Below are 17,834 nucleotides of genomic sequence, written 5' to 3' on the forward strand. Positions count from 1 at the left end.
ACTCTAAGATGTATTCTACTCCTGTTTTCCTCTAGTAAAATTATTAGAGAATTCAAGGGAGGATGACTGTCTTTATTCAAAGGTTATGATTGTTGAAATAATTTCAGCGGTTACATTGTGCAAATAAGCAAACAAACAGGAGTTGTCTTCTAGAAAGAAAGATCTGGACTGTACAGAATTCAAGGGCATGCAAAGAATTCCTCACCAGAATATGATGGATATTCTTTTTCCACCTATCAAATTAGTAATTCAAGGAAATGACGGAAAATGATGCACACACAGTGGAAAATTAAGACATTTTTCCTCATGGGCAACTGTTACGTTAATTCAATTCAATTCCCTGGAATTTAAAATACACAACTCATCATGAAATTCCTGGTGAAAATTCATAATCTATTGACAAACCAAATGACAGAAATCCATCTGATAAATGTTTGTAGCTATATATAATATCTATTATTTAACATTTATGCTTGACTGTCATCAGGAGTTAGGCCAGAGAAATACACCACTTATTCCAGACAAAAGCAAGACAACAAACCTGAGAGCATATACCTGAACTTTCAATTACTTATTTGTTGAAGTTTTTGAGAACTAGAGTAGATCTTAGGGTGTTAGAACACTGGAGGAATAGAAAAGATGGAAATAAAACAGCCTCCCTCTGCATTATTGTGAAACCTTTTATCTCTTTTTCTGAGGAAATATATTCTCCTCTATCATAAGAGGAAAACCTCTTTCCTAAGGTTTTCCTTCCATGGACTAATGAAAAGGGGGAACACAAAGAGAGGCGATCCAATCAGGTGGCAGAAATAAACAGCATCTTTACAGAGGAAGTCCAAAAGCTAGTCACTCAAAGTCATAACAATCCATAGTTAACAAAAGAGAGGATGAGGGAAAGACCAGAGTTGTCATTCAAAACTGGGATTTGTCTAATCACTGCACTGCTAGAATGTCTGTTTACAAACCACAGCTAAAAGACACACAGAGGAAGCCTGGACCTCCCATCTGGAGAACATTACCTACTAGCAGTCTTAGAAAGCAACAGATAGGAGTCCAACAATTTCACAGTATCACAGTATAACCAAGGTTGGAAGAGACCTCGAGGATCATCGAGTCCAACCTATAAACACAGACCCCATGACTAGACCATGGCACCAAGTGCCACGTCCAATCCCCTCTTGAACGCCTCCAGGGACGGTGACTCCACCACCTCCCTGGGCAGCCCGTTCCAATGATGAACAACTCGCTCGGTGAAGAACTTTCTCCTCACCTCAAGGCTAAACCTCCCCTGGCGCAGCTTGAGACTGTGTCCCCTTGTTCTGGTGCTGGTTGCCTGGGAGAAGAGATCAACCCCCTCCTGGCTACAACCACCTTTCAGACAGTTGTAGAGGGCAATGAGGTCACCCCCGAGCCTCCTCTTCTCCAGGCTAAACAATCCCAGAATTTCTTAGATGCTGACAGTGGGACTCATGATGAAGGTGCATAAACAGGCAGAAAATCTCCTTCAGAGTCAGCAGATAGCACTAACACCAAGGAGCAGACATGATTTTAGTGATTTAAATTTTCACTAGAACCTCAGAAATGTTGACACTAGAAAGCAATAGTTTATTTCACCTTGGAATAAAGAAGCAAGATCACAAAATCTCAGGCAGGACAAGCTCTTGTAGATTGAGCTAAATTCTGAAATACAGAAAGATGACAGTCTCAAAGTACCCAGTAAGACCACAGATTAGTGATCAGAGTTTTGGCTGCTTCTTTTTGTTCCTTGAGGGGAAAAAAGTCCAAAGTGATTCCTATAGAGTGTGCAGCAACAAGAAAAACTGACTTAAAACCTGTGATTTAGACAAGTAAACTATTTTGCTGAAAACAGTCAAACCTTATCTCTTTCAGAATAGAGAGAAATGTTTTGTCCTTCTTTCTACCTCTCCCACATATACCTGTGCTTTCTGTATTCATGTTATTTTCCTCTCTACAATCTTGGATATAGCGGGCCAGGAAGGGGGAAAGAACCAGATGTTCTTAACCAAACTGAAGACAGTAGTAATTTCTTTCTCCTCTGTCTTTGTAGCAGGGAATCTTAATAGTAAAGAATTTAAATGTTTTCTGAATAATCATTTAAGCTATGTCTGCCCATAAAAACAGAACTCTGCATGAGTCCTAGGACAAATAATACATAATTTCTTTCCCCTAACTCAGACCAAGTCAAGGAAAAATACTCAAATTTTTGACAAGTAGGGCAATGAGCTTATTAGACACAACCTATGGTTGTCCTACAGCAAAGCTAGAGATGACATTACCAGCAGAAATCCAAGTGTGTTTTCTAGCACAGGATGCGCCAGCTACTTCCTTTAGCAACAAAATCTAAATGTACCAGTCATCTTACTCAAATAGTCACAGTTTACTGGTGATACAGTTGTAGGAAGTATATTCAACAGGGCTATTATTTTCCAGCTAATTCACATGAGGGATATTTAAAAAGTAGGAAAGCTATAACAGCTCTTCAGAATGTGCCTCATTTTGACAGAGAAACGTAGCCATTCTTTCTCTGAACTGCATGGTTGTGTGGTAGCTTTGTGCTACCATGAAGATAATGGTGCACAAGGACAGACCTATGAATGAGGGCTGCAGCTGAACTGAAGAACAGGTGCCATGGAAAGCAAAATGTGCATTTTTGCCAAGTCTACTCAGCAAAGGTAATATTCCTGGTAACATCAAAGGTTTTTGACAGACATTTTAAAAGGTTGATGAGATCAGGTTTTCCAATTTTCCCACTTTCCATCAGATAAAGTACATAAAGATGCTTTAGGAAGCCCAGACAAATAAGAACCTCAACATGAGCACTGGTTTCCATTATGACAAATTGAAACTCTGAGGGGGCATCTTCTGAATCTTTATGCAGATCAGGATTAACTATGATCCCCCTAAGGTCTCTCAGAGAAGGACAGCCTACATTAAATAACTCATGCCCTATAAGCCACTAAAATTATGAAGAAACAATGAAGAAAACCTATAACCAAACACACAAAGACACTGCTTCCTTCTCTCTATCATAAAGGAAACCAATCTATATCTCACAAGCTACTTTGGTGATTTATGAACTCCTACAGAATATCCAGTTTAAATCAGTAACTTTGCAGGAATAATACTGATTTTGAATGAACCATGAGAATCTCCTACATACAAACAGCCTAAGCTGGACAGGGGATCTCAACTTCTGCAAGCACAGCAAATGTACAAGTTATGCTGCTGGCAATGGATAGCACTACCAAAGCAAGTCACCTCAGGTTTCAGGTACAGTATTCCCCTCCCTCTTTACTCCTAAAAATGCAAGGAAAAAACAAATAATCAGTTAGCAGCACTACCAAAAGATGCAGATTTTCACAGCAATTCTGCATCTAAGTGACATGTTCCACAAGTGTCCACACACAGAGAAGACTGAAACAAAAATGTACAGATGCCATAAAAATGGGAGACAAACAGGATGGAAAAGATAATATCCTCTATCTTCCAGGCAGGTGGGTTGATTTCTGGGTAGAAATTCTCAGAAGATATAAAAAAATAATATAAAAACTAAAAGCTCATCAGAAAGCAAGAAAGTCTTTTTTACAGACAAATCAAAGATACAAGATTGCCCAATGCAAAAATCAGACTAATAAAAGAGGGCCCAAGTGATCTCAACTATACCCTTGTCTATACCAAAAGAGCAATCAATGGAACAGAGGGACAAAACACTGAAGGAAAGTTCTCATATTTTCAGTACAGAGTTAACCAAGGCTGGGGATTGGAGAAAGTGTGGCCACTAATTAAAATTGAAATGAGATTATTTTTATTAGAAATAAGCTATGCTAAAACACCTAATCATATTTAAAAAATCTTCTGGTAGGTTTTGTATATTTTTCTTTAACAAAAGGAGGTAAAGCTTCACAGTAAAAGGCATACTAATTGTTAACCAAGGCTGAGAGGGGATATTATCTATGTTAATAAATATCTGAGGAGTGGGTGTTAAGATGAAGGTGCCAGTTTCTTTTTGGTGGTGCCCAGTGACAGGACAAGGAACAGGTACAAGCCAGAACACAGGAGGTTCCACATTTACACAAGGAGACACTTCTTTACAGTGAGGGTGACAGAGCGCTGGAACAGGCTCCCCAGAGAGGTTGTAGAGTCTCCTTCTCTGGAGACTTTCCTGTGCAGCCTGCTATAGGTGATCCTGTTTTGGCAGGGGGGTTGGACTCAATCTCTGGAGGTCCCTTCCAACCCCGTACAATCTGTGATTCTGTGAATTGATCCGTGACTTAAGAATTGCAATTCCTCTCTTCCTGACTAATGCTTAAAATAGAATGTCATCCAAAGTATGATAATGATATAAAAGTTCTCATAATGAATAGTACTAATAATATCACCATGTAGCATGCAACATGTCCTGCTTAGTCTTTGTAGCTATGGAGCTGTGCTCACGGAAGCTTGATTCTTTAAATATATAAGACTTTCAAACACCAGATCTGCTGCCACAAGTAAGATCCCATGCTAGTAAAAAGACACTCAAACTTCCCATTGCATTCACTAAAACATCACAAACGCCTCAGCATTTGGACAGTACTTGCTGAGCCTACTGAAACACAAATGCTGGGGGTTCTGCACTACAACAGTTGAGTTTGCTATCTTCAGAGAAAATTCAGTAACATTGGTTCTGTATTACATAATTCCATTTTTGCAATGTTTCTTGTATTTTAAAAATCCAACATTTTGCTACTTAACCTTCATACTATGACTGCTTTAAATATTGAGAACTGATACATCTCGGTACCCAAGTTTAACCAGGAAAAGCACAGGATGACATTTGAATGGTACCATGCTGCTTTTAGACAAAAGCAGCAAGTGAACACTGATCACTGCAATTCTAATCTTACTATTAGAAATAGACATGCTGCTTTTAAATGGAGCATTCTTCTATAAGCATACTAATATTTTTGGATAGCTTTTGCATTTAAGAAGCATGCAAAATTCTAATTGCCTAGAACTGCAATGCTTTAACATACTTTGAATTATATTCTTTCAACATCAGCACAACTCAAAGCAGGAGAAACTCCAGTGCACCAGGTTGAAGTACCATGCAAACTGACGCACATACCTATACAAATCAGATAAAGCCATATTCTTCCTCTCTGGTTTGCTGACTTTTGACAGATTGTTTGTTTGTGGTAGTACATTCTGAATAATGAGTTCTGTCATATTTTGGCCAAATGTAGTAGTACATTGTACCAAAACTGAGAGTGAGCAAGAAACTGCCACCACAGGAAAACACAACATCCCCAGTTGTATCTCAAAACATGCAATTCTTACAGTATAGTCCTACTATAGAAGTCCTACTGAAACAGTGTCATTTGGAAGCACTTGTAAACACATGGCATTAAACATGTAAAATTACACGGCAACCTTGGACCTCAGATCAGAAGACATAATGAGCCAACACTTTGAAATACAATGGGAAGTTGCAGATCTAGATTTCCTGCAACACGTAACAACAGAGGCAGCTAGCTGTTCTTAAGAAACACTTTCCTGGACTACAATGAGAACATTAAAGCACTAGATGATGCAAATAACAGTGATTCAAACTTCCAATTCAACATCTATAGTACAACAGTCTATAATGGTACATTATCTGCCATTATTTCTCCTTCATATTTTTACTATCAAGAAGATGTATACTACAGACATGACATCCCAAGGGACATTCACAGTCATATAAGATTTAAACGAAGAAAAAAAATTGGCCATTATGACCAAGTTTTCTAGTGTGTCTAAGAGCTAAATGAAAGGCATTGTACCTATTCTGCTCTCCAAAGGCAATACCTGTTACTTGTAAGAGTAACACATACAGAAGGTATGCCTTGGAGCACTAAGCATCATAAAAAACTAATTTTGTGCTGAATGTTATCTACAAAATTGTCTCCTGCTAGCTCTTGCCCCATGAGGAAGAGCAAAGGAGATCAGATTTTAAAATTCATCCGCAATGACACCTACTGGAAGGGAAAGGATTGATGAGTCAGGCTCACATCTACCCTTCACACTCCTCAAATTCTCTCCCTGATCTCACACCATTAGGCTTATAAAAGCATCCTTGGAGTGAAGAATACTTAGAAACAAACACCAGCACACGTCTTCTGCACCATGAGTTTATAATTATTTTTTCATGAACTTCAGCACCTGATAACATTCACTGCCAAATAAACTATTGAGCTACAGAAGAAAACTCCATTTTGCAAGAAAGGCTCGTCTTTTAAGATTACCCTAAAAGTTGCATGAGTTACAGGCAGGCCAATAATTCCCCATGTAATCGTTGCCTTTTAAATGTGAGCCAAAGGTCTACCTGCTGCAGATTAACCTCCTCCGCAGCCCAAGTACTTCAGGGCACAAAAGATTACTCCTCCTGCCGCCGGCCCTTTGACATTCAGAGGCCCTCTGACATTCAGGGACCAAGCAGCGACCCTCAAGCTGCCGGGCAGGGTAGGCTAACCTGGCGCACTAGCCGCCCGTTCAAGTTTCGGCACCGCTCACCGGTGGCCAGAGGACAAGTCATGGCCCGTTAAACCCGACCGCCGAAAGCCGTTTCCAGCCTGATTCTCCCACGGCAAAGCCCGGGCGGCGACGCAGAGAGGGTGAGAAAGCGCTGACTGCCCTTGATGTATCTCGATCCGCGCCACGAATCCCCACAGCACTGACTGATGCGGGAGCTGGACTGCCGGCGCAGCCCGGGACGGTACCTGGGGCAAGCGGCGGCGGAGGGATACTCGCCCCTCGCTTCAGAGGGGAGGGAAACACCGAGCGGGGGGTGAGCCGGAATGCGGGGCAAGGGCGCCCAGAGGGGGCCGGGGGCCGGGGCCCGCGGCGGGATGCGGCCCGGGTGTCCGCGGCGGCGGTGGTACCTGATGATGTCGTCCTGGTGCCCCAGGTAGAATTTCTGCCGGTGCTCACGGGGGCTGTAGACAACGCCGACCCCCGCCACGAAGTAGACGATCTCCTTGGCCGCCGTGTAGTAGAGGTTGTTGCGGCACTGGTGACCCCGGTAACCGTAGACCCACTCTAGCCGCAGGTGGCAGCTCGGCGCGCTTCGGTCAGCCATGTCCCTCCGCCCCCGCCAGCCGGGTACGGCTCTCTCCGGCCAGAGACCCCGCGGGAATGGGGCGACGGGTCGGCCGCCCCCTCCGCTTGGCTGGGTGTCCGCCGCGCTACTCCCTGCCAGCCGACATGAATGCCGTCCGCCGCCGCGCGTCCACCGCCGCCTCACAGAGGGCGCCGCCGACCATGCCCGCCCCGTCGCCTCGCGCCGCCAGACATGGCTGCACTGAGACACCGCCCGGGACGAGGAGCGAGGGCGCGGCGCGGCGCCGCTCCGACCCCCCCCTCCCCCCCACCCCCCCCCCGCGCCCCGGCCTGCGCCTGCGCCGAGGGCCGCGCCGTCAGGCGGCTGGGCGGGACTGCGCGGGACTGCGCGGGAGTGCGCGGACGCTCAGCGGCGGGAGGCGCGGGCCGAGGCGTCGACGTGCAGAGATGGCGGTGTGGGGAGAAAGCAGATCGACCGCCGAGAAGTCGTGGCCAGGAGGTGACGGGCTTTACTATCGCACCTTCTTGGGGTTTGGGGGGCTTCTTTATTTACATTTTTTTCCTTTTATTCCCCCCCACTACCTCGTGTTTTAAGCGAGGCTGTGACTTCTCCCCGTTTCACAAGTTTAGTTACACGTTTTTACTCTCCCTTTGATGCCTTTCTGTCGACCCACTGCCACTTAGCCCCCAGCAGCCGCTGGGGCTGAATGAGGCCCTCGTCCATGTGTTTACCGCCAACACTGCTCTATTTAGGGGCAGCGCTATTTCATCCCAGTGTCAACTGTGGGTTTTTAACCCTTTAACACTACCACCTGCCTCATACACCACACAAAAGTCACCTCCACATCTGTGCTGACACAACTTTTCATCCTTAGCTCTCGAAACGGTTTTTACACGGGAAAAAACATCATTTTCTAATCCCACAGATGGGAAAGTGACATCTCTGTAGTGCTTGAGCCAGCAGTGTAAGGGAGTAAGTCTGCCTCTGCGTCCCAAAATTTTGGTTGGGGGAACATAGTCCTTCCCAGCTTTGTCACACTACAAGGTACCTAACTGACTAAATAAATGTACGTTATATGATCGTGCAAACAGTTTCACACTATAAGCTTTAATACCTGTTCTAAAAGCTCCGGGATATCTAGCTGGGGTTTACAATTCAAAATAAAACCAATAATTTTCCTATTACTTCTAGCACAGATTTGGCTTTACAAACCCATGAATTTTATTACAATTTATTTGTACATCTCCATTTCTTCTATTTCTATTTATATTTCTCTTTTACTATTTAATTAGTCATACTGACATTTTTTCAAAGAACTAACTAGTTACTTTATGTTGGAGACATTTTTTCATGCTTCTGTACTTAGGCTTTAATTAGTGGGAGATTTTCTTCGTAAATCTCCTTGTTTTGGAAAAATAATTCTTTTGTGAAAACATGCATTTAAGCATTCTTGTGAGTTAGCTTCATATTAGCATGTTTTCACAGTTTAGAACACAGACATAGTATTCTTCTCAAGCTCTGACAGTAAGCTCATGACACCAGGATCAGATGCAGCTTTCAATCCCACATGTTGAAAATAACAGACCTCTGTGGAGAGATTCATGCAGCCTGAACCTTGATGCAAATACACAACTGAGGAAACTTCTCCTTCCACAAAAAATTCCTTTTTTTTTTTTTTTTAAAGTAAGGAAAAGGACTTTTATCCCTAACCTGGACAAAAAGTTGTATATGTTCACCAATAAACAAAACATATGTTAGTTCCACAAAAATCATGCAAGCAGTCATTTCTCCTTCTATTTAGTTCCTAAACAGCCAGAGTACCTTGGGACTTGGGTAGCTGCAGTTTCTCAGGAGCCCCCAAGATGTGAGACACGCCAGGGAAACAGGCTGGAAAATTCCCCCCTTGCTCATCTTAGAGGTATGAAATGTCTTATTCTTGCTGATGTTAACTCTGCATGGCTGTTCTATGTTGTTATCTCTTTTCATGTAACCTCTTTTCTGGCTACAGGAAAAGTCTGTAACGATGATTAGTATAATTCTGGAAATAACATGGAAAAAAATAATAACATTAGCTGCTTTTAGAAAAACAAAACTCCCCAGAATTTGTATTTCTGCATTGCTTCCCCTTGAATTTCACAGAATGTTTTGAATGTTGGTATACATTTCATTCAACTGCTAGTAAGAGATGGTGCAGTTCTATAAATTACAATTATATTGATGCTAAAAATAAGATTACAACTACAAGACTGTTTATAAACTGAAGCTTATGAAAAGGAGGTTTGAAAAATAATGTAGATGATGACTGAAATAACTTCTTTCAAACGTTAAACTGTTAGTTGCATTATCAGCAAACAGGCATTTGATACATATTTGACTTTGGTTGCAAAAGTTTGTTTGATAGTGGGAGTGGTTTTGTGGTATAAATTAACATATTTTCTCTTTACTGCACACTTATTTCATATTTAAACACAAATGTACAAAAATACATAATTATAGTGTCTCTAATTTCTTCGAGTCTCTATATATACTTTCATTTTGTTATTACTCAAAGTGAAATTTTGGACCTCTTGAGATCAATACTAATGTGTCATATTAACTTCAGTGGAGGTACAATTTTAATCTTGTGGGTTTTTGTTTTCCACAACTCAGAAATTAGAACAGATGAGTATTTGGTTAATGGAAAGGGGATAGGCTGTTTTCAGCTTCATGTTCCAAACCCACCATTACTAAAATTGAAAAAAGAAAACAATTGGGAAGAAATGTTGACATGTAATGCCATTGGCTCTAACTGGAAGTTGCAGATTGTATTTTCTGTAATGATCAGGAGAAAACAAAAGTCAGAAAAGCTATGTATATGCAATGCAGGGAACAGCTGTATGTCACACACCACACCAGCAGCCAGTATTTCCTTTTGGTTGGTCCAGAATTGACTGCCATCTCTAAGATGAGGGAATGCCTGAGATAAAGTTCCAATAGAAGAACTATTCATTATTGTAGTTGGCTGAAATTATGCCTATACATAAGCAGTGCAAGTGAAATTTTACAGACTCAGCATCTATTTTTGCCAGGAACAGGAAGCAGTGTGGTATTACAACCTCTTCCTTTATCCTTGTGCTGTCTAGCTTTTCCGCTCAGCTCCAGCACACATAATTCCTTTGGCCTGTACCAGCCTGGCCGTCTCCAACCAGTTTCTCTGGTACCGGGCGGTCTTGGCTTCAGGAGCCACCAGGACCTCTGACATCCTCCATCAGCGTTGTACCACACTGATGTACCCAGGGACTCTGACGCCAGCCCATTTCCGTCCCCTTTCTCGGTGTCTCGTCCCCACGGCCGCGGACCAGAGGCCGCGGATGCGCTGTCCGCGGTGCTGATCTGGGCAGGCAGGGACAGCTCCCGCAGCCAGGCGGCTCTCGCAGGAGCATGAAAAGGTCTTACAAGACCTACAGAGGCAAAGAAACGAGTTTTTAGCCAAGTGTGACATTTTTGTTCTTCCAGTATGGTGTTTCACAAGGGAAATACGGTGTTTAGCTGTTTTGCCTTAGCTGTCAGTGATGGGGTTTATATCTGTCCAAAGATGCCAGATACATCACTTCAAATGACGTTCCATTAACATACAGTAACACAGGTACATCAGTTCTCTAAATAAAATCAATTGGCATACTTCCTGTCATATTGAAAATATATTGACAATGTATCTCATGTTCTGCTAAATGGAACATAGCTTAAAGAAGTGATTTCTTAAACAAATGCTCTTCTACAGCTAATTCAAGAGCACACAAGATGAGAGATTATTCTCTGTTAAGTCCTCTGTTAAGTAATACAGAGTAGCTCGTTCGAGTAGTAATTATGAAACAGATGAGCAACAGTGCAACATTAATCTCAACATCCTTGGGGATAAAAACGTCTCAGTCTATTATGGGAACACAATGCTGAAAATAATAATTTGGAAAACTAAGGAACCTATTTAAGAGAGAAATAGTAAGAATTACTTGCTACCATTTAATAGCACTGAAGCAAACACTAAGGATCACAAAAGCCTTTTTACTACTGGATAAACATATAAGAAGTCTGGGAAAAAAAGGTAGTGATGCAAACTCAACTACTATTTGAATTAATTCTGCTTTAGAAAAGGGAAAATTTAATGAGAGATTTTATATCATATCAGCCAACATATAAGATTCAAGTTATTAAAAAAAAAATCAAAGGACTAAGATATAGATTAAAAATAAAGAGGTTTGTTTTTTAAAAAAATGACATTAGAAATTAGAAAATAATCAGTAGGTCTACTTGTGGGAGACCAAGTGGAAAGCTAAACAAACTCAAACAACAGTCCTGGTATCTTTTCCTGACCCATAAATCTCTGAGCAGAGGATCGCTGGCTTATCAGAAAATGCGGAACAACAAAGAAGAAACCTGGTAAAAATATGTGTGGGGTGAAGACTCCCCTAAGCTTCTCTGAGGAATGCCTCAAACACTCACAACAGATGCCAAATTCCCAGGAAAAAAGTTTCAAAGATTTGCCCAGAAATTAAACTTTCAAAGAGGGCAGTCTGTATTGAGGGATGAGGATAAAAGGGAATGGCAAAGAGCAGCAGACAGGACTTCAAGACAAACACTCCCAGAGACTGAAGACGCCTGGTGGCAGAATCAACACTGGAACCTGGTCTAGTGATACCTCTTTCTCTATCTTCTTTTCTCTTGCACTCTCTGGTGAGAGGAAAGGCAAACCACAGCTTCTCATGAGCTGCAAGTATATTCTTTTATTCAGTACTGAGAAGCTTTTGTGGAAAAAGAAAATGAGTGTAGGCTAGAGGATCTTTGGTGTTGTGTGCACTTTATTGCACTCAAGGGAATCTGCGAATCTGAGTCACTCCCTCCCCCTCAGGTCAAGCAGGATGTGATACTACTGCATCATCCAGAAGAAAAAAAATCAATTATGGTTAAGAAAATGTCACAGAAAAATATTTAGTGGTTTCTTCACCTCTCTCCTCCACACAGAAGAGTCTGGAAAATACAAGTTGGGAGCACGTCAAGGGTATGGTCACCAATGGAGGTATCTTCACAACAAGGTGCTGGAAAATGATGAGCTAAAGACTAACAAGCTACAAATACATTATACTGTACCTCCAAAAATTCTGACAGATTCAAAATGTTGTAGCTGGCACGCTCTGAAGAGAAAAAGCTAACTGCTCTTTAAAATCATATCCTATGTTGAAGCATCATCCAATACTCTAAATGTAGTAACTACAAATCCATGTAGTTTCTTTTAGTACTGTCTGATAAACTAGATACAGTGATTGAAGTTAAAATAAAACAATTAAATATTAAGGACATTATTTTGTCCTGCTTCTGCAAGATAAATTACACTTTGATAACTAGAGGAATTTAACTCATTTGGTAAACATTCATTCTGGGCACAAGAAGTAGATACCATATAAAAAAGACAACAAACATGTAGTTTTCACAATGCAGACAGCAAATAGGGCTGCAGTACATTTACTCACATAAATTTGATTTAGAAATGTCCTCATATAATGGTTTCCTAATATACAGCTGGTAAAGAGATGGGCAAGATACAAACACTGAAATTAAATTAATTCATCATTAGAACAGAAAGCAACAACTTCTGGACATTCTAAAGCAGAAATAAATCTGTTTAGGGCAGGAAATTATGTGAGTACGTCAGTGAACAATACCAGCTGAAATTGCAAAGGGCACTCAATTACTGAAAACCATATTCTGCCTTCCTTAGTTGTGACACTTTTAGCTAAAGATCTTGTTTTAGGGTCTGTCCTATAATCCAAAATTCAAATCCTCTCTCTTCTAAAACTGAGAGAAGGGTTTCTACCATGGATTTTAATGGTTTGTCTATGACAAACTATAAAAACTGGCCCTAAAATCTGTGTTAACACATGGTATCAGTTCACTAAACCAAATTTATTTTTAGTCTATATACAATAAAAAAACAACTGTGTTTCAGACTACCAACAGTCTGACACCAGAATGCATTTAAAGCCACTCAATGGAGCACTTAATTTCTTTCAGTACTGTGTTTACACGACATGGCTGCAGTCATCTTACACACACTGTGATCTAAACAGTTTTTTTTCCAGCTTGCATTTCATGCACAATTATACACACACTAAAGGCACTCACCTAGATGGTTTGAAGAACTTCTGTTAAGCATCAGCACTTCAAATATCATAAACCTACAGAGGCTTAAGTGAGGCTCATAAAGAGAGACTGATTAAATCCCAATACAATTTCTATCCAATACACTTATGATGAAAATCTGATCCTGAACTCAAAAATTTATTCCAACAGCTGAATAAACTAAATAGCAAATGCAATTTGATGTTGGAGACAGATTGAGAGAGTTAAGGCTATTCAGTCTGGAAAAGAGAAGGCTCTGAGGAGACCTTATTGTGGCCTTTCAGTATCTTAAGGGGGCCTATATGGAAGCTGGTGAGGGGCTTTTTAGGATGTTGGGTAGTGATAGGCCTAGGAGAACGGAGCAAAACTAGAAGTGGATAGTTTCAGATTGGATGTCAGGAAGAAGTTCTTCACCATGAGGGTGGTGAGACACTGGAACAGGTTGACCAGGGAGGTGGTAGAAGCCCCATCCCTGGAAGTTTTTAAGGCCAGGCTGCATGAGCCTCTGAGCAGTCTGACCTAGTGACTAAGCACTGGAATAGATTGGGTAAGGGCTGGATTTTTTTTTCTGGTGGGAGCTAACATATGTAACAAATGATGATACTGGAATAACACTGTAATTAATACAGTAGGCTAAGTACCAGTAGGCTAAGTATTTTCTCTTCAGATAAAACTAGTAACAGTATTGTTACTAGGGTTCCTCCTTTGATACTCATAATCCATGCAAATAAGCATTCTAGTCTAGGCATTCTAAACTTGAGAAGAAAGAAAAACAGTCAAGCCTCATGTTTTTTAGCTGAGCATTCAGTCATCAGTAGATGCTTTGCAATTTTTTGCAGCCTATCTTCAAATGGAAATAACATAGAAACCTTTTTCATAGGCCACTTTTTTTTTTTTTTTACATAGCTGCAGTGATTCCTGCTAGTGTGATGAACACAGGATAAAAGGATATGAAAATTCCTCTATAGTCTTTTCCTACTACTCATCTCAATATTAGTCTGAGAGGACTGCAACTCAGTCCTGGAAAGAACAGCCAGAGCTGTAGAGTATTTAGTCATCAGATTCTGTTTTACCTCCTCCATCCACCACTGCCAAAGCAGCACTACAGTTAGTCCTAAACCATGATAAAGATGTTTTTTATATCCCAAGTCAGAAAAAGAGTTTATGCCTTCAAGGTCTTCTGCATTCCTGCAGGTAGTTTTTTCCCATGTAGTCTTATTTCATGTACTACCTGTGACATGCTGGCTTCCAAAATTCTGTTTTCACTGTCCCATAAAGTGGGTAACAAGTATTATGAGTACTTGTTGGACTACCCATCTGGCTTCTATGCTATGTTTGAGAGTCACAGAAGTGTGCAAGGGTGACTCTATACATGTGACAACTAAGTATTCAGACCCAGATTTACATGGCAAGTATTGCAGGCAGATGGATAAAAGTCAGTCACTCAATGGAACAGGTATGAAACTTCTCCCAATTTTATGTCATTTAGCTTCTGCTAACAACTTTAGAACTGAAGTACTGACCTCAAAATGTGTCTCTACAAAGTGAAAGTGTCATTCACATTGTGTTCTATAAAAAAAAACCACAGCAGCCCAGTCAGGCTGAATTACTTAGCATGGTAATAGCAAGCATTTAAAGCATTTAAAATGAGACCATCTCATAAATGTACAAAAAAGTAGAACTTCAAGTTGGTATTTTTAATAAATCTGTAGGTTTTGACTGATGTTCACAATCTCTCTGAACAGCATATCCTGCTCATCTTGCTTAAGCCTAACTATAAAACATGTTGAAGGATTTGCCATTTAAAAGAATTCATAAACAAAATGAGATAACATCTTATAGTTCCATAGTTACCCAGAGCAGGCACATTAACACAGCAGCATAGCAGTACAAAAGTAGATGGTCTGACTGTTCACTCTAATGAAAAACCTGAGGTATACAGTGAGTCTCCTTGTGCCAGTCTCCTATGTGTTTTGTGACCACTCAGCATGCACTAACTTCCACAATGATTTAAGAACAGAGAAGTGTCAGGAACTATAGCACGGTTTCCTTTCCACTCTCCTTAAGTAGGAATGCCATGGGTCCCAGAAAAGATTTCAATCAGATAATTGTTTCCCTGTGCACTCTCCACAGGACAGCCAAACCCCAGCTGTATACAGGTGTTACTTCAGTTCAAACCATTTACTCCCATATTAGAATAAGCCATAGTCCTGGGAGTGCACTTCTGCTTCTGTTTCAGCATTTTTCAACTTCATGTTAATCTTACTAACCTGGATATCCATTTCCTGGATCTTGGACAAACTGTGTTGGTCAGTAAGAAGCAATAAAACCAGAATAATCTGTTAAAATACCAAAGACTTGATTTTAGCAATCGTGTCTGCGTTCAACCATCAAGAGATTTTTGCATCACAAGCTCACTTCCCCAAGCATCGCTAGACATTTTCCTGCTTTTTACTTGGTTACATGGTTGTTATCAGCATCTAACAATCTATAGAAAGTAATTATCTCCAAATATTTTTACTGCAAAAACTAATAAACTAAAGGAACTAATGGAGTCCACAAAGACTGAAAGCAATGCTTTTCACAGCAATCTACTTTATTCAACCTGGCCTCCCACACTTCTAACAGATTTTTTACCCAAATAGGGATTTAAGTACTCTGTTATTCTTGTTTAGGCATGTGTTCCAATTCGAAATGGCTCTTGATAATAGGACAGCAAATAATAGGACACAGCTAAAAATAGTGATTTGAAATCTGCCGTTCCCAGTATTACAGACCAAACTTCTTTCAGTGATCAGTATCGGCCTACAAGAGGCTCTTGCAGGGAGAGGCTTGGCCTCAGCACCCTGAGGCGAACCGCAGTTTGCTGGGTCTGGCTGCAAGCGAGCAGATGCCACCCAGAGGTGCGGGCCGCCCGTTATCCCTGAGGCCTCACGGCTTGGCGCGCAGGCCCCGCCAGGCTGAGGCGGGGCCTCTTATTTCCGCGGCAGCAGATCGGCCTCCTGTGCTCCGCCCCAGGCCCTGCTCTGCACGCAGCGAGCCGGGAGGAGCGGGCGCCTGGCGGCCGCCGCTGCAGCTGTCCTGCCGGTAGGATGGGGCTGGACCCACTGTTCCAGGCCTGGAGCTACTTCAGGCGGAGGAAGTTCCGGCAGTGCTCGGAGCTTTGCTCGGAGTTGCTGGAGAGGCCACCCGGCGAGCAGGTACCGGGAGGCGGGGCGGCCGAGAGGCCAGCTGGCCGGGCGGGGGGGGAGGTGGTGGCGGTCGGTAACGAGCCGCGTCCCCGCTCCTTCTGCCGCCCGCCGGCGCTGGCACAAGTAGGACTCCCTTTCTACCTGTTGCAGCCCCTGTTAGCGGGTCGGGGAGAGCTAGGCCTCACTGTGCTCCACGAAGAGGAGGTGGGTGGGGTCGGGCTCGGCCGGGCCAGGCAGTGCCTTCCCACAGTGCCCCCTTTAGCTCTTCTGAAAACGGAGGCGGTGCGTGTGGGGCTGCTGGCTGCTTATGCTGGTCCTGGTAGTACCCCTCCCGCTCTTATCTGGTTTCAACGTGGAAATATAAAGACAAATTATTTTCTGCTGTGTGCTGAAACTCAAGTGTAAAATTGTTTTGTTACGCATGGCAACTTCAGATTTTTGCTGGGCTGTTCCCAGTAGCACTGGGGAACTTGTTGGGGACATCTGCAACTGACAGAAGATAAGTAAGGAATAGCACGTGTACGAGGCTGAGAAAAATGTTTAAGAGGAAAACATCAAAGCAGTGAGATAATGTAGATCCCATTTGAGTTTTGATCATAGATGCTGCAAACTTTTCAGTAAATTTAAATTGTTCTTAGTAAAGCTACACATTGTCCTTAAAGACCCAGGACCTTGCATAGCAGCAGTATGAGAGCTTTTTTCAAATGCTATATAAAGTTGGGACAAACAGTTGATTGCTTAATTAAATCTTTTAAATGATCACATCAGCACATAAGTTTAATCTTCTGTAAGGATGAAACAGCAAAAATATTCAAGATAATTATCCTTTGAGAAATGGTGTAAAATGGGGTTGTGGATGATGCCTATACTGCATCAAATTGAAAGCTCTTAGAGGACCTGTGCAAATTTTAAGATCTAGTTTTCATCAGTGTGACTTCTAGGTCATGGTTATCCGCAAAAGACTGCGGTTTATGCCTGCAGTATGTTGATTTCAGAACTGTTCAATTTTATGTGAAAATGTTACTCTTCGGCAGCAGTGTATTTCGAACCTTCCTGGAAGTCTTGATGGAAAAGAAATCATAGAGTTATAGAATCAATAAGGTTGGAAAAGACCTCAGAGATCAAGTCCAACCTATCACTCAACACCTCATGACTAACAGCCATGGCTTCAAGTGCCATGTCCAGTTCCCTCTTAAACACCTCCAGGGATGGTGACTCCACCACCTCCCTGGGCAGCCCATTCCAATGGCCGATCACTCTTTTTGTGAAGAACTTTCTCCTCACCTCCAGCCTGAACTTCCCAGGATGCAGCTTGAGACTGTGTCCTCTTGTTCTGGTGCTGGTTGCCTGGGAGAAAAGACCAATCCCCTCCTGGCTACAACCTCCCT

At 42.0% G+C, this 17,834-nt stretch overlaps 2 protein-coding genes and 1 long non-coding RNA gene across 7 annotated transcripts in view; 1 reads left to right on the top strand and 2 right to left on the bottom strand.

Annotated features, from left to right (window-relative positions):
- Positions 1-7,312, bottom strand: part of EML5 (EMAP like 5) — a 103,165-nt gene extending 95,853 nt beyond the window's left edge. For all 3 annotated transcript variants that reach the window (XM_068148733.1, XM_068148732.1, XM_068148734.1), the window contains exon 1: positions 6,924-7,312. In XM_068148733.1, coding sequence (XP_068004834.1) covers positions 6,924-7,120 — 197 coding nt within the window. In that variant the 5' untranslated portion in view covers positions 7,121-7,312. The remainder of the gene's footprint in view (positions 1-6,923) is intronic.
- Positions 6,463-17,834, top strand: part of TTC8 (tetratricopeptide repeat domain 8) — a 51,272-nt gene continuing 39,900 nt past the window's right edge. Inside the window, exons 1-2 of one of the 3 annotated variants that reach the window (XM_068148760.1) lie at positions 6,463-6,656; positions 8,904-9,020. Coding sequence is in view for 1 of the 3 variants with exons in the window: in XM_068148758.1 (XP_068004859.1) it covers positions 16,348-16,455 (108 nt within the window). In the remaining 2 variants the exon portion in view is untranslated. Of the gene's footprint in view, positions 6,657-7,512; positions 7,601-8,903; positions 9,021-16,274; positions 16,456-17,834 lie in introns of those variants that run through there. The other 2 variants (XM_068148759.1, XM_068148758.1) reach the window with 2 other exon arrangements.
- Positions 9,680-16,650, bottom strand: LOC137446307 (uncharacterized). Its single transcript, XR_010988614.1, has 3 exons — positions 16,588-16,650; positions 15,526-15,594; positions 9,680-10,542 (listed from the first exon to the last, which is right to left on the bottom strand). It is a non-coding gene; the product is annotated as an uncharacterized lncRNA (long non-coding RNA).

The sequence above is a fragment of the Melanerpes formicivorus genome, unplaced genomic scaffold, assembly GCF_026170545.1.
Source record: "Melanerpes formicivorus ecotype bairdi unplaced genomic scaffold, bMelFor1.0.p_v2 SCAF_17, whole genome shotgun sequence".
NCBI lineage: Eukaryota > Metazoa > Chordata > Aves > Piciformes > Picidae > Melanerpes > Melanerpes formicivorus.